Consider the following 21,236-nt stretch of genomic DNA (forward strand, 5'->3'; position numbering starts at 1 on the left):
TCTTGTAAGTCCTTAGGGATAGGGTTTGACTGTAATTAGCTCTTTAGGCATGCTTGACTCCGATAGTGGTTTTATAGGCAGTGAAGGGTGGTGTGAGGCACAAGGAGCACTAGAATCCCCCTGCATAATATATCTTGGGGTGAGGTCAACACAGGGTGTCCAAGTAAGGTTGGATCAGCTTTGTTAGAGGAAAAGGAGCTGCTTCTGCTGGAATAGGAGGCTTGATAGAATTCTGAGGTCTGAGTATTCGTTATTCAAATCTTCCCAAATGCTGCTATATAATTTTCCCTTTTCCCAGTTAGTGCTCTAAATTCACAGAACTGATGAGGCTGTGAATTAAACTCATGGTCTAACTCAGCAAACCACAGACAAACTCTGTATCTGATTTTTAGCTTTAAGGACTCCGTAGCCACAACAGATATGAGAGACTTTTAGGACTGTCATAAAAAACTTACTTGGTTTCTGACAAATGCCTAAGCTAAGAATTTAAAACCCGAGACTGTACTTTTCTTTTTTTAAGTTCTTCAGTTAAATTAATAAGAGGCCACTTCAGAGTTTTGAGTTCTTTATGACAATTGCACTATGCTATGTCCCTATTGCTTTGTCTGCAGGGGCTATACTCTCAATATGCACTTTATTTCAGTTGACCATGGGTAGTAATTTACGTAACTCTGCCATGGAATGCTGTGGTTTACTGACAGTTGTATTAATTTGCTAGGTTTGCCACAACAAATCCCTCACTGAGTAGGTACTTAACCTACTGAAGTTAATTCTCTCAAAATTCTAGAGGCTGGAAGTCCAAGGTCAAAGTGTCAATGTTTGGTTTCTTCTGAGACCTTTCTCCTTGGCTTTCCTCTTCTTGCTATGTCCTCTCACAGTCATCCCTCTGTCTGTGTTACTTGTGTCCTAATCTCCTCTTCGTGTGGGGCACAAGTCATACTGTACTAGAGCCCACCTTAATGACCCAATTTTAACTTAGTTACCTCTTCAAAGGCCATACCTTTAAATACAGTTACATTCAGAGGCAGGGAGGTTAGGGTTTCAACAAATGAGTTTGCAGGGGGTGGGCGGCGGGGGACATGCACACAATTCAGTCCATAACACTAATATCTCATCCTAATGATAACGATGTCCTCGCTATCTCCAAATCCAGCCAAATCAACTAACCAATCTCATATTCCCATCTCATATAGGGTTTGTGGCCTATACTCACTTCTGATACTAAAGACTATATCAACCCAGAGTCAACTGTAGATTAAAGAAAACACTATTTTAAGTAGAAAATAAGTGACTTAGTATGGGGAAATTAGGAGCTTACAACATCAGGGGAAGTGTTGAGGTAATAGTAACAGAACAATACTGCATAACTGTATGGTCAATGGAACTTCTATTGCAGCTAGAATCAGGAAGTTGGATAATCAGAAGTCACTATGGCAACTGCTGGGCTCCAGGATCATGCCACGTTAGCTCTGGAGATCAGGAAACTACTGCTCTCACTAGTATACCTCTAGAGAGACATTCTATGGTGGCCAAATCCACACTAGCAAAATGGGAAGCTCAGTACTGAAATCAAGATCCCTGTAAGTACAAATCATTGGTAGATCCTGAAATATACCAGAAACTAGCTGCACGGGAATATAAGAGATGGAGGAATATGGTTTTTAGCTTTCTAGTTACTGCAGTAGTAAAAGGCCCTCTAGAAAGAGGTTGGAACAGAAGCAGAATATGCCATATTTACTAAACAAAGCTAGTTATTGCCCTGACCCCCAAATATGGCAATGATAATACAGAAAAAGAGGAGGAGAGATGAATTTGTAAAAATGTTAAAGGATCTACCAGGAAAGAAAATCCTCCAGGATAGTAAAAATAATATAGTGTGACCAATAATATATACATACCCCCACAACCACCCACCTACACACATGCATAAAAACAAGTGCACAAGCAAACTGTGAAGTCTTAAGAAGAGTCTCTCTTTAATTCCTGTTTCCTAAGTTCTTGGCATATAGTAGCAGCTCAATGAATAGACAGACCTATTCTGAATTTATGATGATTCTACTATAATAGAAATAATTTATCCCTATAATTTACTGACTTTATTAAATTTTTATGGAAAAAATAATCTACATAAAACTATGATAATAATATAGTGAAAATTAAAGCATCTGGCATAATCTTCTATTCCCTTGGTGAAATAATATATAAAAGAAATAACAGGAATCAACAGGCAGAACCAAGCTGAAATATCACTGGAAGGTGTGCTGAGAACTGAACAAGATGCTGCAGTGACGTGGAAAATACTTTTTAATCCCCGAAGTTTTTTTTTTCACTTAGACACTGATTATTAATTTATCTCTGACTCTCAATCAAATTACATGTTAGACTTCTGAGACTACCATTAATTAAAAGTGAGTCAGCCTAACTGTATAAATTACAGTAAGCATGTTTGGCTAGTGCATTAGATCTCTGGAGCCCTGCCACTAAATTGAGGAAATTAAATAGCTCTGCTTCTACTTATTCCCAAAGTCAGATTGATGAATCCTTTTCTTTGTGAAAAGGACAGCAAGCATCAAAAGTTCTGCCTCTCCCCATTTATAAGGGCCGATCAGTCACAGCACAAGAAGAGAAAACAGAATGGATAACATACAAAATGGATAAATTTATCGCCAAATTACTGAACACAAACTTGGCAAATGATGGTAGCTTTGAATAGAGAAAACAGGAGGCACATACAAAATCTGCTACTCATTGTATGATAAAAGCCCATATTGAGGGTGTATCCAAGTTCTCTTGTTCCTTGGCTTACCTTACAGTGCTGGGCTTGCTTGTGAGTACATCGGGAACCTCATACCTGGGTTTCAGGGGAGTTTCCTCATTGATTTTAAGCCTGAAAATATTTCCCTCTATACCATAAATTTCAGCCATAAGGGGAACCTGGGAACAGACACGAGATTAATTTCAGTAGGTTATTAGCCCAATGATGGTTGGTTCTACTGTCAAATTGCAGTAATTAGAAACTATGTTTGGGGCACCTGGGTGGCTCAGTCAGTTAAGCATCTGCCTTCAGCTCAGGTCATGATCCCAGGGGCCTGAGAGTCAGCTTTTCACTTTGCACCTTCCCCTGCTCATGCTCCCTTCCCCTCTCTCTTTCTCAAATAAATAAAATCTTAAAAAAAAATGAAGCTATGTTTGAATTATTATAGGCCAAATAAACTGGGGAACAAAGGAAATCATAAAGGAAAAAGCTCCCCAATCCTTGTATGTACTTGTTTGGCTGTACCTGGTGTAGAGCAAGAAATACCTTTTATTTGTGCTATGGCTAGGCAAACATGTAATTGTCCATACCAGGACCTTCAAAGATGAAAGAGGTCTCTATTAATAATTATACAGAATGATGGACATAAACTGAAACTGCTTTTGGAAAACTGGGACCTCTGGCCCTGTATCTATGACAAACTGCAGCTATCTTAAGAACCTGTTCTTAAAAGTAGGACAACTGGATTCCAACTGAATGGAAGATGAAGGATAACAAGCCACAGAATGGAAAGGAATAGAGAATAAAATAGTGGTCACGGGGGTTCCCTAGGATAGATGATTAAGCCTTGCTATACTAAAATCAAGGGATTCCCTGTATACCTGGGAATAAGGTCTGGGGAACTTTCTCAAGAGGCTGGAATATTCTCAGCTTTCTTAAGAGGCTGGGGAATTCAGGTAAAATTCAACTTTTTCAAGAGGTTGAGATACTCCCAGCTTTCTTTTTTTTTTTTTTTTTTTTTAAGATTTATTTATTTATTTATTTATTTGACAGAGAGAGAGAGAGAGAGAGAGAGATCACAGTAGGCAGAGAGGCAGGCAGAGAGAGGGGAAGGGAAGCAGGCCCCCCGCTGAGCAGAGAGCCCGATGCGGGACTCGATCCCAGGACCCTGAGATCACGACCTGAGCCGAAGGCAGCAGCTTAACCCACTGAGCCACCCAGGCGCCCGAGATACTCGCAGCTTTCTTAAGAGGCTGGGGAATTTAGGTAAAATTCTGCCTACAGTGGGACATGGAAGCAACAAAGAAATAGAGAATATAGGAATTGAGAAATAAAACACAAAACATCAAACCTCAGGCAAATAGAAGTGGCTAGTTTTAGGTTTCAAAACGAGGCATCTAGATCAGAGAAATATGTATTTTTTAATATGCAGTCATCTTTATTTATATATACACTAGAATCAGACATGGAATTTTAAGAAAAAAAGTCTAGGGGCACCTGAGTGGCTCAGTGGGTTAAGCCTCTGCCTTTGGCTCAGGTCATGATCTCAGGGTCCTGGGATGGAGCCCCGCATCAGGCTCTCTGCTCAGCAGGGAGCCTGCTTCCCACCCCCTCTGCCTGGCTCTCTGCCTACTTGTGATCTCTGTCTGTCAAATAAATAAATAAACTCTTTAAAAAAAAATCTAGGATCTTATGGACTTTTGTTTTCCATTCATTTATGTAGTTAGGAAATCCAGTTTACTTGAGAATAATGGGAAAGGCCAAGTCATATCTCAGTTTCATATGACAAGTTTTCTCCTCATAGATATTCTGGAGTCTGCAGGCATTTAATGAATCTGCCCATTTTTCAGTGCCTTCTGCAATTCCTTAGATTTCAATGGGCACCTGACCTATGGAACATTCTTTTACTCTATTGACTCTTAAGGTATGGTTATGGGGCTATGCCTGAGAATTTGCTTTTCTAACCTATGGTTCCCCTTTGATTCACTCTAATGGGCAGTTTTAAAAAAGGGTCAGATGTGACCAACCTTCCAAACCTCCATGCATATCTTACAAAAATGCTGTTTACTTTATGATTAATTTTACCAACTCTCCCTGCCAAAAAAGGACTCAAAAGTATAAAGTATCACCTGCCAGTGTTAGATGAGGCTCCTCTTCTTTCCCCAAATCAAATTATTTGGGATTCTGAGAGCAAGCAACTCCCAACACACAGCTACAGTCTTTCTCAAAAAAGCTTGATCAGATAAATATTTTGGCAGTTTTCAACCACTCTTCCATATAGCAGTGATTAACAGCAAATCCTCCATTAAATCCTTCATATGGTACCAAATTCTGGTTACACTTGGGTACATGTACTGTTACTGTAACATCTGTTCAATGAAAGGCTAACGTGGGCATGCTGTGTGACCTAGTCCAGAACAGGTACACTGTGGTGCAAGTAAGATAGGAAGCAGGGAGACTATCACACTAAAAAAAAAAAAAAAATTTCTCTGGGACTTTGCCTCTTGGGAATAATAGGAAAGTAGTCAGGGCACTTAAGCAGTGACATTACACATAAGAGTGACCAGATAAAAAGTACAGTGGCTGTAGCTACTTTTACAGATAATTCTTAAGATAGCACAATAGTAGGGTAGTAGTGAGCATAACATAATTATTTTTTCTAATTTTATTGAGATACATATTGTACAGATTTAAGGTATATACTGGGTTGATTTGATACTTACATATTACAAGATGATAATCACTACAGCATTAGCTAACAACTGCATTGTATCACATAATTATTATCTCTTTTTTGTGATGACATTTATGATCTACTCTTCTAGCAACTTTCAAGTATATAATAGAATAACATTAGTTATAATCACTATGCTATACAGGAGAATCCCCAGAACTTATTTCATGTACAGCTGGAAGTTACGCTTTGACCAGCATCACCCTTCCCTCCACCCCAATCATAATGTAATTATTCCTTTCATGTCTAATGTTCTTTCGTAAACTTAATGACTTCAAGTGTGCCATCAGAATTCTAAGATTTAAAAATGTGCTCAAACACAAGTATAGTTGAAATTCTGTTAGATTATGTGTTATCTCCTAAGTGAGACCTGTATTGTCATTGCTCTCAAATTCAACTAACATTTATTTGGCATCTGATATGGTGATGTGCTGTGAAAAAGATGACCAAACTCTTAGAGGGAAATTGCAATTTACAGATGAAACACGGTAAACATAAAACATGCTGTAAGTGCTGAGGGAGAGGATCAAGGGAATACTGATGATGACTGTAAGGACAGGGGTTCTGGGCTGTCTCTGGAGGAGCAGGACCTTCAGGAACTAGCAGGACTTTGGGGAGGCCAAATGAGCATGAAACATCCTAAGTAGAGGGCACACAGGCTGCCTACCTATGATGATCAACTACACCCCATTTCTGTACTCAGAGATCCTCCCAGTTTTAGTTGCTCTCACATTTAAAAGAATAAAAACAAACAAACAAAGATTGGTCTGTATGTTCTGTTCTTGAGGCTGCAACTCAGGAAAGAATCCTAATTCTATGAGGAGGTAGTTAATAACCCTGCTTTTACTTTTACTATAATAACTTTTTATAACCAAACACACAAATCAGAGTCAAAGCTCCATTTTGTTTTCGTTCTAGCTCAATTAAGCAAATGATTTTTTCCCCAGTGGGCAATCCTTTCCAGGGTTGATATTCAGATTCATTCATATCTCCTACCATTACTGACATATCTTTCATGTTCTAAGCATATAATCTCCTTAGACATTAGTATGCTCTATTTCTATGATCTGGCTCATGCTGTTTTTTTTTTCCCTCCTTTAATCAGTATGTTTTAATTTTAATTTTTAAAAAAGATTTTATTTATTTATTTGTCAGAGAGCAAGAGCACAAGCAGGCAGAGTGGCAGGCAGAGCAGGCAGGGGGAGAAGCAGGCTCTCTGCTGAGCAAGGAGTTCAAGGAACCTGGGATCATGACCTGAGCTTAAGGCAGCCGCTTAACCAACTGAGCCACCCAGGCATCGCTGGCTCATGCTGTTTTCATTGACTTAAAAACGTTTTTTTAAACAGCAACAGATTTTCAGAAGTCCAATAAACAAAGCTACGTGGGTTAAAGACAGTGGGGAGTAGCTTGGAGGGCCCCACCTTTGAGCCCCTTCCTGAATTGAGCCCTGAGACACCTCCACGGAGACCTGGGTGACAGTTTAAAAACCACTTCTCTGGGTTTCTCAATTGCCAGTTATTGCCCAATTCTTGCTCATGTCAAAAAGCCTGGATATGAATGTTACATTCTCCTAACACATTAAGAATTTCTCTATATATTCCTTTTCTTTTCCTGTCTGGACACTTATGAAAGAGTAATATACAAATAAATGATGGCATCTCTTTCTTCTGTCAGTGATGACTGTAAATGACAATGAAAAGATATGTTAACTTACAGAAGCTAGACTGTGTAAACTAGAAGTTAGTGTGAATACTTAGATCATAGTAGCAATTACACTCAAGTTGCAGTAAGATGGATTTATGTAAACTAAGTGAAGAAATGTGTAACAGAGCATTTTAAATAATGACACAGTATGGATTTTGTTCCCTTAAAAACATTTAAAATCTGTAAATGTCCATCTACACTGAGATAAATCCTCAGAGAAAGGGACCCATTTAGAGGTTCCTTTTAATACTGCAAATCTCCATTTGGTTTTTCATAAAGCTTTATTTATAGATTTCTTTCTCATAGGCTGGGAAAGAGTATTCTCTTTTTGTACCTGATTTCTTTCATACGTAATAAAAACAAAACCTGGTAGTCTGTCATCCATAAATTAAGCTTCTTGTTGTTTTTGGCCACATGGGCAAAAATACCAGGTTGTAAAAATCATGGTGGTAGAAACAGACTTATCTTTGTATTCAAGTAGTGGACGGTCACAATTACACGAAAACAAAATCTGTTATTTACCCAGAACTGGGAGTCACAACTAGTAGAGACTGACAAGAGTTAACAGAACAGCCCTAGAACACATGTTAAAAATAGCAGTGGGTATTAGGAATGGAAATTATGAGCCCGTCAACTTCTCCTTGATGGATACAGATCTTGCCTTTCCTCTGGCACCAGGTGTCTTGTCTTCACTATACTCTAAGGAATAGTTCACCTAAAGGGCCTACAAGAGTTAGCTAGTTGTTGATCAACATCTCCCGGGATTCAGAGAACGGTCTAAGAGTTCATTACATTGCCATAGGGCACTAATTGCTTCTTCCATTGTTGCAGCCAGTTGATTTACTGCAAGCACTGATTCTCTACAGAGAATGCTGGCAAGTTCACGCTGGGCATTAGGCTGTTCCCTAAGGACAGTTAGCCTGTCCAGGTTTGTTTCTGGGTGTTTGGCTAGTTCCCAAATTAGCTGCCTATTCATGGCCGTTTCTGCAGAAGCAGTACTGGCTAACAAGTGGTAGTTCTTCCTCATCAGCTGAAGGGGCGGCTGGTTGGGCAAAATCCCATTTCATTAGGCTCAGAGGCAAAGGCAAGGGGGATCTTCATGGGGGTGCTCAGAGATATCCCTGCATCCTTGGAGATGCTGCCAGAAATGGAGTCTCTGGTGAAAACTCGCCAACAGGCTGCAAAGGAAAGTAAATGTAGTGCTAAAAAGTCATCCATGTCATGAGAAAGCCTCAAAACTGGCAATATAAAAGCAGACCAAAGACACAGGTTTGTTCCAGATAGCCTTGCTAGCATGCTTTTTTGCTAGACTCAGAGGACAGAATAAACTGCTCTGCTTTGAAGTCACAAGACTGGGTCTTCCCTGTTTCTCAATCTAGGTCAAATTTTCACAGAAAGTAAAAAAAAAAAAAAAATTGGTAATAGAAAAAAACAGCTCTAAAAAACAGTCAACATTTTACTGTTAGCTTTCTTTTGGAAGTCTCTTTACCAGATATCTACCTGATTATTTCTTCATCAGGAATAGGCAACATACTATCCCGGGACCCTGTGTGAAAAAACTTGGGCCGTTTAACTTACAACTGCCTTTTTTTCAAAGCCTAGATGTCCTGAGCTGGAGACAATACACAGGGCCACCCTTCGGCTTGTTCTGTAACAAGACCATATCCCAGGAACATCATGGTTGCTACAGATTGAATTGTGTCTCCCCCCTCATCTCCAAATTCGTATATTGAAGCACTACCCCTCAGTATGATGGTATTTGGAGAAGGGGCTTTTGGAAAGTGATTAGATTTAGATAAAGTCATGAGGGTGGGGTTATGATGGGATTATAAGTGCCCTTAGAAGAAGAAACCAGAGAATTCACTCTCTCCCCACTATCTGAAAATACAGTAAGAAGATGGTACTCTTCTAAGTCTTCTAAGCCAGGAAAAGGTTCCCGAAAGTTACCTTCATTTTGGATTTCCCAGCTCTAGAACTATGGCAAATCAGTGTCTGTTGTTTAAGATACCCCGTCTACAGTATTTTGTTATGGGAGCCTGAGCTAAGACAACGTTGAATGAAGCTGGTTCTGTTTCCTGGTTGCTTATGTTAGGGGAAGGGATTGAGAAGATTTAAAAAATTAACAATATATCTTGATAACAAAGTTACTGCTTTAAGAGCTGTAATGGTGTGGGGGCAGGCAGAGACAGTAAGAACGCTGTTTGTCAGAATCTGCTGGATCAATGAAATCTGAGAACTGCCGCTTTGAGCTGAATATGATCCTCTTAGACTTTGGACTCTGTCTCTCTGAACCTGAAGTAAAAAGCTATCGTTCTGAATAAGTAGACATGTGCAGCTTATTTTAAATCTCCAGACTACACCAATACCATGCCTTAAAGTGAAATCTCCCATGAAATACCCATTACATCCCAGAAACCACTTCAAATCGAGGCTGCTTGTCTATACAGTGAGCTGGATACAAGGTTCAGACAACTTTAGAAATTACTGTCTGGGTCCTCATTGTCCCTATCACGCTGACAGAGAACATGAAATCCTGAGTCCCTCTTAGTCATCTCAACTCCAGGTGACAAGGAAAACATTAAATTGGAATTAAGCTCAGAATTTCAGGGTGACCCCCTAAACCTACAGATTTGCCTGAGATTAGAGCATGTAGATTCTCTATGCAGCCCCAATATTTCTAATTCCTGAACATAAAGTCTGTTCCAAGGGGTCCTCGAAGTTCTCAGTCGTGGAAGCCATGTTGCTGACATCCTGGATAACCTGTCCTTGCTTGTTGGGCTTCTCAACTTCCTTCTGAGCCATGTGCTATCTTATGCTGAGATTCTATGGGTTGTCCTGGATTGTCACTTCTTTTCCTTGGAAGGATCTAGATCTGGTAGACTCTGGCTCTGGCACCTGACCTGAATAGCACTGTCTCTCACGTTTTCAGGCTCCAAGAGGCATGTATGGAGAGAACTGATCTACAGTTTTGTAAAATGTTGTGTAGGGGGGGCACCTGGGTGGCTCAGTGGGTTAAAGCCTCTGCCTTCAGCTCAGGTCATGATCCCAGGGTCCTGGGATCGAGCCCTGCCCGCATCAGGCTCTCTGCTCAGCAGGGAGCCTGCTTCCCCCTCTCTCTCTGCCTGTGTCTCTGCCTACTTGTGATCTCTGTCAAATAAATAAATAAAATCTTAAAAAAAAAAAATGTTGTGTGTGGGGATCCACCACTAACTGTGCTGTATCAAGATGCATGGACATTTGCATTCTGGCCCACAGAGTGCTTTTGCCTCATTTTCTTTGCTTCATCATGAGTCTTCATGATGTTGGATGTTCAGATGCTCAATATACCAAGGGACCCCAAGGATAGAAAGTGATTTTTGCCCTATCGGATAGCTACAACTCTCTGGGTTTAGGCACACTGGAGACAGGAAGGAAAAGGAGCAAATGACATCAAACAAACAAACAAACAAAAACCCCAAACGAAAAAAAAACAAAGAAAAAAGAAAGGTATCTAACATCTGGTGGCAGGCTTAATGACTATGACTCCTGGAAGGTTTCTAGTGGACTCTCTGCCTTTTCTGGAGCCAAGTGTTTCTGCTGACACTGAATACAGAGGTTTGGCTGGGTGTCAGGCTATTAGACCACATGCAAATGGCCGGTGGCTCTCCAGGAAGGAAATCAGTGCTACTCCATGTCTTCCCATGAATAGCTATCAAACTATGCTTAAAAAAAAAAAAATGATTAGTACAGACTTGGATCAGTTGGAGAGGACCTATGTATGAGGACCTACTGCAGTGGGGGTGAGGGAGAACCATGAGCTGAGAACTAAAAGACATCAAAAATGCCAAGCAAGGGGGCAAATTCCTCCAGAAAAAAAAAGGTGGTATAAAAGCAGCACAAAGTTTCAGAGAAAGGTTCACCATCCCATCTGTGTAGTTAAGAGACATGAACTAAGCATATAGCTACCATAACACACTCTTAAGTAACAAGAAGTTGGGGACAGGGATAGAGAACACAGAACTATTGATATGATTTTAGCCCTTATTTTGAATTTGGGCAAGAGAAGTATGTTAGAAAATCCCACATTTATGAAATAGTGAAATTTCCTAAAACTTCATATGGAAGGTATGTTCCTCATACCTTCTAGAGGACCCGCTGCTGTGGAGCAGTTTTTATTCTGTCTTCCCTGAAGAGGTTCCTCAGTGTAGCACCATGGGACGACAGCTATGCCACAGGGAGAGCTCTCACAACTTTGCAGGAAAAGGGGGGATTTATTCTCAGTTGCCTGTTACGGAACCTAGACTGCATGGCTTTAAGTATGTCTTTTAGTTACATGAACTACCAATTAAGCCAGATTTGTTTGAGAGGCCTTAGAAGCATCCGAAGCTTCTTGAGACAGTGAGGGTCTGGCTGGGAGCCTGGGTACTTGGGCAAGGCCTTACTTTCTGGCTTAGCCCATTGTGCACTTCTTCTGTGACTGGCCCTTCTGAAGTAGCATGATGACTTGACAAGTGAGAAAAAGTACTTAAACCTGCTCTCATCCTTTCAGTATGTAATAACCAGGATGATCTGCTAGTGAAGCAGCCCAGGAAGACAGCACATTTGAAAACTTAGGTTTTCAACTATATAGTCCCTTGCTCCCCTGAAGTTTGGACAGTCCCTGAACCCAGACCTTGCTCATTTGCATGCTCAACTCCACACTGTGTAACAGTAACAGAACATGGGTACTTGACAGAGTTGACAGAAGCCAAGGGAAAACTTGACTCTGACTTTGAGCAGGTGACTTTCTAGTCACTATTCTGTATTATGAGGACTAATTAAAAGGAAATAACATGTAGGAAAGCATATGATACAGAGGCAATAGGTAAGTTAATATTCACATTACTTTTAAAGTAGTATTAGTATAGATCCAAAAAAGATGACATTACTTTTTCAACAAAGTTTATTTTTGAAGCATACATAGTTTTAATTATTAGCCTTTGTGGAACTTTACTTCATTCAAACCCAACTTAATATAGGAACAAATAATTCTCTGTAGAAAATACTTCTCTCTCACCTTGGTTGTTTCATTGATGATTCGGAACTTGGTGCTGTCTTTGCCTGTCGTGGCTGAGTCTAGTGATGCCTTATAGGTTGATCTCCTGGAGAGCTGCTGTTTCTGACGCCTGTAGATATACAGAATATAAATACCCAAGAATTATTTGTGACTGTCAGCATCCAAGACTATATTATCATGTGGAAGTCATTAAAATTCACTATGATGGTAAATGAACTGGGTCCACACAGTATTAGTACTCTCATAAAGTACTAACAGGAGTACTTTGTTATTAGAGTGCTAATAAAATTAGTATGAATAAGAATAATATGAATGTAATTGCCCAACAAAGCACTGTCCGAGGATGGCATTTTGTCCCCTTTATTGAGAAGGTGGGGCAGTTTTCATAGATGACATTTATTAGCTTGTTAATTTCCCTCCCTCCTTCCACAAAATGTACACTTTAATAGAAACTCAATAAATTCTTATGGAAATCCAATATAATCCAGCGACTTTACAAAATGACCAAGAGTTCCCTATAGAATTCCCTCTAAGGTACCTATTCAGAATTTAAGTGATCTGATTTTCTTCCTTTAGAGCAGTGTGAATAAATTAGAAATTTGTAACATAGGATACAATTTTTTTTTTAAAAGATTTTATTTATTTATTTGTCAGAGAGAGAGGGAGAGAGAGCGAGCACAGGCAGACAGAGAGGCAGGCAGAGGCAGAGGGAGAAGCAGGCTCCCTGCCGAGCAAGGAGCCCGATGTGGGACTTGATCCCAGGACGCTGGGATCATGACCTGAGCCGAAGGCAGCTGCTTAACCAACTGAGCCACCCAGGCGTCCCAACATAGGATACAATTTTTGGTGGTTTCAGGTTTAGGATCACACAAAGACAGATATTCAACAAAAGTATTTTAAAGAAATATTTTCTGAGGCTCTGGGGAAACAGGTAATCTTATACAGTGGTGATTAGGGCATAAAACGGTACAATCCCTATGGGGGTGTCTCTGGTAATAGGTACAATTTTAAATGTATTCATTCTTTGATGCAGCAATACCATTCCTGGAAATTAATCCTATAAATACACTTGCAGATGCAGGAAATGACATATGTATAGCTTTTCATTATGGCATGACTTTATAGCTAAAAGATTAAAAACTCAAGGATCTAGCAATAGGAAGGAGAACAATAAATCATTGTACATCTACCCAATAGAATACTACACAGCCAGAAAAAGAGAGGACAATCTCTATACACTCATGCAGAGCTCTTCAGAATAAAGTATAAAGCAGAAAAAAAGAACACAACATATATAGGAAGTGACTTGTTAGAAGAAAGGCAATGATGTAAGAATATATGTATTTACAAAAAGAAATACTGGGAGGATAAATAAGAAACTAATAAATCTGATTACTTAGAGGGATAATATGTGGAATGGGGTGAAGGGAGACAGGCATGGGAGTAACCCTTTTCAAAGTATATCTTTTTATATAATTTGACTTCTGAAACCTATAGAAGTATTATCTGTTCAAAGATATAAACACTTTTGGGCACGTGGGTGGCTCAGTGGGTTAAAGCCTCTGCCCTCAGCTCAGGTCGTGATCTTGGGGTCCTGGGATTGAGTCCCACATCGGGCTCTCTGCTCAGCGGGGAGCCTGCTTCTCTCTCTCTCTCTGCCTGCCTCTCTGCCTACTTGTGATCTCTCTCCTGTCAAATAAATAAATAAAATCTTAAAAAAAATATAAACACTTTTAAAATAAGATATGTATTTACTTTGAAATTTAAATAAGACAGTAATAAGTGTATAAAGATGAATGTCTCCTGTCTGATGAATTTCTTAATGACTACATTTCCTAACTGACCCTTTCCTTAAAAAGCCTACAAACATTGCAATATTGGAATGTTTTGATCAGGTAACACATTTCCTCTTCTTACCTGTAGAAAGCAATCTTGTTGCAATCTTTGAAAATGTTTTTATCCACAGCTTCATCTTCAACACTAAATAAAAAGACATTTTAAGAAATTTATTTTCTCCAAAGTTTGTGAATCCAATTTTTGTTCCTTCTCTAACTACAGCATGAACTTAGGTAATAAACTTCTGCAATGCAAAACTGTGCCTTGACTATGACATAATACGATAGCCTGTGTGCTGCAGAGTAACATCCTTTTGTAAATCACACAAGGTAAACAACAAAATATCAAGTTCTGGGAATACACTGAAACACTGGAAAAAGTACTGTCACTTATAAGGAAGGATTCTTTTAAAATAATGACTGAAGGCTATGACTACAATAATAAAATCAGAGGAAGCAAAATCACAAAAAAACCCAAACGAAACGAAAACAATCCACCTACTTATTCAATAAAATATTTTCAGAATATTCTTACTGAGTGCTAGGCCCTGAGGAAGATAGGAAGGAATGTGTCTGAGCTTCCTACAAGAGCCTAACCAACAAGTACAAATCAACCTGACAAATACTTCAACAGAGGTATGTGCAAGGGGCTAGAATAATAGAAACAGATATAAAAGGAAAATCTTTTGTTTTTGAATTATGCTGACAATTAGGAGTCAACACTTTTTAAAACCAAGTTCCTAGAATAGTTGTTTCTGGAACAGACCATGAATAAGATACATACAAATTGCTGCTAGAGAATATGTATTTAAATTAGCTTCCAGTGGCACCTAGCTGGATTACTCAGTCGGTCAGTGAAGCATCTTGGTCTTGGGGTTCTGAGTTCGAGAGCCCCGTGTTGGGTACAGATTACTTAAAAATAAAATCTTTAAAAAAATAAATTAGCCTCCATATGATTAAAACAACCATAGACTGTAAGGAGGGGGAAAACCACTGGCCTTCAAGCAGACATGTTACTGAATACAGCTACAGTCAGCATGTTTATGAATATGTAGAAAACTATGATTGAACACAAATTTCCAGATAGGAAAACAAGCCCACACAGATACACTTGGCTGTACTAAAAAATTATTTTTTGGAAGTCATCAAATCCTTCACTGATGCAGTCTTTGTCAGTGTTTCTTTTAATCAAGTCTGCAAAGATTTGAGAAATTTAGTCTTTTTGCTTTCCAGCTTTGAAGAATGAGCTCTGTTAATACAGGAAATGGGGGTACAGCTGAATACGGAAAGCAACATGCTTGAAATTCATAGGTTACAGTGCTGATCACAACTCTTATACTGTTTTGTAAACCATCCTAAAAGTATTTTATGAGGGGCTGGGGAATTGAGAAAAAATTATAAAGATTAAATACATAAATATGAAACATGCAACTAACAGGTCATTCAACAACCAGTAAAGCCTTCAAAACCAGAATGTTGCTTTCAGTTACTATCCATCCCCTGCTGTCTGGATTCAGTCCCTGCAGGACCACTGGGCCTTTACCTGATTTCCTCTTTCCCAGCAGCTTCCATGGCTTCCCAGGCAATTCGACCCGCTTTCAGCGCTCAGGCCAAGGCCAAGCGCGGTCTTTTTAAAACTCCTATTGGCCGTCTTTCTAAATTATAACCAAGACTTCACCACTGTCACGTCCTGGGAAATGAAGTCCTCTCCAGGTCCTTAAGGAGTAGCAAATCTGCACTTACTCCTCGGTTTTCCAGGTCAAATTAGCGCTTCTACATGGATTTAGGTAGCCAAATTTTCTTAGTTACGAATGCCCGACGAAGAAGTGCTTTCCTGAGCAATCAAAACTGTCTTTGCGGTGGAGGGGGCGTGTACTCAAAGAGCCCTAGAGGAGAAAAGTCAAGAGCGTGAGAAACAGGAAATACGGAGACCGCTTGCCTGACCCAGGCCAAACTTCTGCAGGTTTATCTCCGTGACCGTCACGCCACAGATCCTGAAAACTGACCCACTTTCAGTTTTTAGTAGAAAGTGCCGGCCTGCTCTGCGCTGAAGCTTGGTGTTCCCCGGTCAAATTCTGCTTTCCCCTTTCAGGGCTAAAATGGTCTTTATAAAGGGTGTATCTACTCCAGTAGATACAGTTCTGTAAGTGCTTATACTCTACCACTGCCAAATTCCGTCTTTGCTTAAATATCTCCAGAAAACCGATAAGTCACTACTACACGCCAAACAGGCAAACTTACGGCTTTCCCAGACTTCGGCCCCAGCGACTGACTTTGATCTAGAACGGATGAGAGGCTGGGGCGAACGAGAGGAGGAGAGAGCCAAACGCCACACTGGGTGCCTGCTTGGTCCCCAGACCCTTTAAGGGCCGGGAGAGAGAAGGGCCGACAGAAGCGGAGGCAGCTTTTGATAAACATCCTAATGCTCCAAGGTGACCGGCAAACCACAGGACTACGTCTGCGCTGTACGGTCTAAAACTCACACGAGGTCGTGACGGCTGCCTTAGGGAGGGGCTGCTGGGTGGCCAAACAAACAAGCCCCGGGAGGTTTCGAGGACCCGGATGGTCCCGCCCCCAGAGCAGGGCCGGAAGAGGGCGGGGCGAACCGGAAGAAGGTGAAATGCTTTCGGTAGGCGCTCCATGGCTGTGAAGATGGCGGCGGCTGCGTGGCTTCAGGGGCTGCCTGTCATTCTTCTACTTCTGGGGGCTCAGCCGTCCCCACTGTCGCTCCTCGGTGTAGGGCCGTCACCTGTCGCCGCTGCCGACCGATCCAAGTGGCACATTCCGATACCGTCGGTAAGTGTTCACTTAAGAAGCAACTGAGCCTGGAGGAGCAAGGGGTGGGGCTACGGCGGCCTTCGGGGTCCATGAAGGTTCCGCTGAAGTCCGCTTCCAAAGGAGTGGAATTGCCTGGAGCGTCTCTGTCGCTGGTTAGCAGGGACCCACCTCCCTGGAGCGGACAGCTGTGCACTTCTGTGGGTAGTTTAGCGGGAGTGCCAGGACCACTTCAGGAGCGGAGAAGAATGGTGGAACGGTATTTTACCAGGGAAGTCAGAGAGAACTTTGAATGCCTTGAGACGGGAAAGTTGATGAAAAGGTGGAGAACGGTTTCCCTTTCAGCTAAAGTTTCTCAGAATCCAGTGACCTCGAGTTGCAGGAGAGAGATCTGGAAATAGGTGTCTTTCTTTCTGTTTTTTCTCTGCACTTTTTTGTTACTGGATGATTCTACTTAACAAAGTTGTTTGATATCATTGGAACTTTGGAATGGTTATTCTAAGCTTTGCTGTGTGATTAGGAAGCCTAGGCATTTAAAAAATGTATTCTAAGATGAGAATGGCTGAAATGGAAGAAATTTTGTTCTAAAGTTTGATACGGTAAAGGTATCCTTTCTTTTGGATGATTTACTAGATAGTTTGACCCTTTTTGTCCTCCTACTCCCCTCCTTTAAATTTCATTGAGTAAGCGCTGTAGTCCTGCGAGCCAACAAATCGGATGCAGCCAGGAAATGCCAGAGAGCATTTTTCCTGTTGAAACCACGGTGGTCTTTTTGTTTCATTCTGCTCTGCTCACTGGCTCTAATGTCGAAATTTCATTTGAGCTTTTACATGGCAAGCATTAATAGCTTTTGTTCATTCGGTGAAGATCTTCAGGTTCTGACTTTTAGGTACTGTTGGTAAAATGGCTACTAGTTAAGTTCATCTGTCTGCTCATACAATAGTTTATTTGAAGAAATGATTGGGTTATTCTGAACAGTGATTAGTGAGTGAAGGAAATTTACTTGAAGATTTAGGTTGAGATTTCTAGCAGCTTCTAGAGTTCTTTCTTCATTGTCTGTGGGGAAAAAATTGTCTCTCTACACCAAGCTACAAACTTCTGCAGTTTGGATGCGGTCGAATTTTACTAAAAGGAAAGATATTCATGTATTTTTTATTGTTAAGAAAAATAAACATTTTATAAATTTAGGTTTTGTAACAATTATATTCTGCCTTGGGAATTAAAGTGATCTGATGCTAATTATCTTTCTCCTTTATCTTTGCAGGGGAAAAATTATTTTAGTTTTGGAAAGATCCTGTTCAAAAATACCACTATCTTCCTGAAATGTGAGTTTTTGCATTTCATGAAGTTTTTGTTTGAGTTTTTAAGTGATCTTTAAACTTTTAAATTACCTAGTTTCTATCTCTGACCTACTCTAAATGTAAGCTTTGAAATTTAATAGTCTGGCACTATCTAGGCATAAACATCTTAGTGTAATTAAGGTCTTTTCACTGAGTAATCTTCGGAATACTTGTGTGAACTTTATTTTCTTCTCTTGTTTTTCTGGTGTTTATACAGTTAGACCAATTATGTTGTTTGATTGTCTGCATGGTGTTTTAATCTGTCCTGTGTCAAAGAGATACCAATGACTTGGCTTTTGTGTGCTTGTTAGATGTTTACTGAACACATGACTTAGGTTTGTCAGACCTTTGACTCTGAATGCATATGTTCAGTAAACCTTTGTTTACAGAAGGTGTATTTTCTTATTTGGATCTTTGAAAGAGGAAGCTCAAGGCTATTACCGGGGAATAGGGATTATGTAGAACAAAACCAGTCTGTCCACTGAGAAAAACCACTGTATCTGAATCCAGAATATCCCATTGCGTATTAAAGAAAGGCTTCCTTTTATTTTTGAAACTGATTTTATTTTAGGGAATAAATGATCATGGGTAAAACTCTCTTTCAGCATCAGGGATAAAAGTTCAGGTCATCCATTTGTGCTTCTTTGCCTGTCTTTCTCCATGAAAGTGCAAAGTTATAAGTTGTAGTTGGTTGATTTTGTTTTAATCATTTACTAAGTAGTTATTAAAAACCTACTATGCGCCAGGCATTGTTTTAGATTCCAAGGGAGTGATAGAAAAGGCCTTCTTTCTTCCTGAGCTTACAGTCTAACAGGAGTGAAGGGGGCCAAAAATTGCTATGAAAAACAGACTGTGTCTATGAAAATGCAATTTCTTGACTAAGGACTTAAATTTGGTTTAAATGAGATTACTGAAACAAACTGGTCTGTCTTGTGAGGTTGGTGTGCTAGATAAGACTAACTTTTAAGGATAGCAGTATTTGGTTTTTTGGAATAGCCTGACAGCCTGCATGCTATTCTACCTTTTTATCATCTATAGTCTTTTCTCACCTGTTTTTTAATCAACTGGTGCTTTGCCACCTTACGCAAGCTGCTATTTTGCAGTTTATATTTCGTTTTGGGGGAGAATTTGAGACTTCTAAAAAATTATACTGTGTTTCCTTTTGTTACTTCTCTGTTAGCTCACATTTACCTTGTCTCCGATTTTATACCTTTAGGGCTATGGTATAGCTTTCCATGAAATTGCCGGGACCATTTTCGTCTCTAAATCCATCTATACAAAGTTTGGAATGGTGTCTTTTAACATATAGTAGTATTTTTGCAGCCAAGTCTTTCTGAAGATCTTTTGTTTAGGGGATTTTCTTATTGGCTTCTATTTAGTTAATAGAAGAATTTGTATGGTTCTTCTGAATAGTTTACAGTGAGATTGCAAATATCCTTTTTATCATTTCCATAAATTCTATTTAGCACATCAGAGTTTTGTATATTTTAATTGAGCCTTGTAAAAGTGTGTCACTTGAAAATTAATTTGAGAAAACAATTTAAAACACAAAAGGGAAGGTTATAATTTTAGGTGTGCGCCTTTTGTTAAGAACCAAAAACAGATTCCTAGATACAGTCATGTTTATCTTTGTCACATTTGCATAAAGCAGGTATCTTGTAGTATATTTTCCATAACGCAGCTGGAATCAAAGATAAACTGACTTCCAGGTGGGACAGCTGATGTGTGATACAGTCAGATTTATGCTCTCACGTTTTCAGACTAATGCCTTGGCCCTCTAGCATATTGTGTTCCAGGCATTGTTAATGAGTTATGAGGCCACTCTGACTTCTTAAGATTCCTTGAGGCCTCTCTTAAGGTGGGTTTTGGGAAGAGTTTTTCATTTTTGCTTTTGCTCTTCCTTCCTTCCCCAGGTTTGCTTTTTTTCCTTAGTTCTTTCTGTCTAGTTTTGATATCTTTCAAGGTCTAAGCCATTAATTTTTCCTCAGTGGAACTATTTTTGAATACTGCCTTATGATGTCCCTAATGTTATTCCTTGTTTCTCCAACTAGAATGTAGCCTCCTTAGGAGTCCTGTTCTCCAGCCTATACTGTCATGTAGCTTTGTATGCTTAAGTGTTCTGCTCAGTAAATATTTGAATGATAATAGAAGACTGGGTTTAACTGAGGACTGCTTTATCACTTCCAGGTTTTTTCCAACAGAGAACCAGGAATTGAGGTTTTAAGGCATAAAAGTAGATACACTTAAGCAGGTCAGAAACTTCTTTTGTGAACAATAGTACTTTTTTTTTTTTTTAAAGATTTTATTTATTTATTTGACAGAGAGAAATCACAAGTAGATGGAGAGGCAGGCAGAGAGAGAGGGAGGGAAGCAGGCTCCCTGCCGAGCAGAGAGCCCGATGCGGGACTTGATCCCAGGACCCTGAGATCATGACCTGAGCCGAAGGCAGCGGCTTAACCCACTGAGCCACCCAGGTGCCCCAACAATAGTACTTTTATCTGAAGAAGATCCACTTCTTTTTACGTATATTACCTTATGTTCATAGAAGAGGTGGTCTTTGAATACCTAAAGTTAGCAGGAAAAATAGAATGTGAGTAACAGCCTAGGAAAAATGCTTTGTTTGGGAATCATCTTTATTCACAAAGTTTTCTTCTTTTATAGTTGACGGAGAACCTTGTGATGTATCTTTGAATATAACCTGGTATCTGAAAAGTGCTGATTGTTACAATGAAATCTACAACTTCAAGGTAAATATAAAATTAACAGACTTCTTGGACTTTAAATATCATCGTGTCCTACCTTATAGAGGAAGGAGTGTCATGTAACTAGGAGGGAAAGAGTGGAAATTAGAATCTTCTGTGCTTCCCAGTTTGCAGACCTACAATGCTAGCAAACTTTTTGGTCTCAACCCTTAAAAATTACTGCATACTCCTCCTCACTTTAGCAGCACTATAGAAGTGCTGACGGTACTGATTCCCATCTTTGGCCCCCCATTTTGTTCGTTTGTCTGTTACTTTTCTTATGGGGCTGTGTGTTCCAGTCCTCTTAGAGATTGTTA

At 39.9% G+C, this 21,236-nt stretch overlaps 2 protein-coding genes across 9 annotated transcripts in view; one reads left to right on the top strand and one right to left on the bottom strand.

Moving 5' to 3' along the window:
- GANC (glucosidase alpha, neutral C) overlaps nt 1–16,629 on the bottom strand; it is a 72,148-nt gene extending 55,519 nt beyond the window's left edge. For 4 of the 7 annotated variants that reach the window (XM_044229575.1, XM_044229576.1, XM_044229572.1 and 1 more), the window contains exons 1-5: nt 16,305–16,536; nt 15,607–15,949; nt 14,146–14,208; nt 12,229–12,337; nt 2,807–2,934 (exon numbers count right to left, since the gene is read on the bottom strand). In XM_044229575.1, the coding sequence (XP_044085510.1) occupies nt 2,807–2,934; nt 12,229–12,337; nt 14,146–14,208; nt 15,607–15,635 (329 nt within the window). In that variant the 5' untranslated portion in view covers nt 15,636–15,949; nt 16,305–16,536. The other 3 variants (XM_044229573.1, XM_044229579.1, XM_044229577.1) reach the window with 3 other exon arrangements.
- Nucleotides 16,630–16,670: 41 nt separating this feature from the next.
- The window catches only part of TMEM87A (transmembrane protein 87A), a 44,851-nt gene continuing 40,285 nt past the window's right edge, over nt 16,671–21,236 (top strand). Inside the window, exons 1-3 of one of the 2 annotated variants that reach the window (XM_044231842.1) lie at nt 16,671–16,859; nt 18,103–18,163; nt 20,840–20,925. In XM_044231842.1, the coding sequence (XP_044087777.1) occupies nt 16,704–16,859; nt 18,103–18,163; nt 20,840–20,925 (303 nt within the window). In that variant the 5' untranslated portion in view covers nt 16,671–16,703. The remainder of the gene's footprint in view (nt 16,860–18,102; nt 18,164–20,839; nt 20,926–21,236) is intronic. The other variant, XM_044231843.1, reaches the window with a different exon arrangement.

Source organism: Neovison vison, chromosome 13 (assembly GCF_020171115.1).
Source record: "Neovison vison isolate M4711 chromosome 13, ASM_NN_V1, whole genome shotgun sequence".
In the NCBI taxonomy this organism is placed as follows: domain Eukaryota; kingdom Metazoa; phylum Chordata; class Mammalia; order Carnivora; family Mustelidae; genus Neogale; species Neogale vison.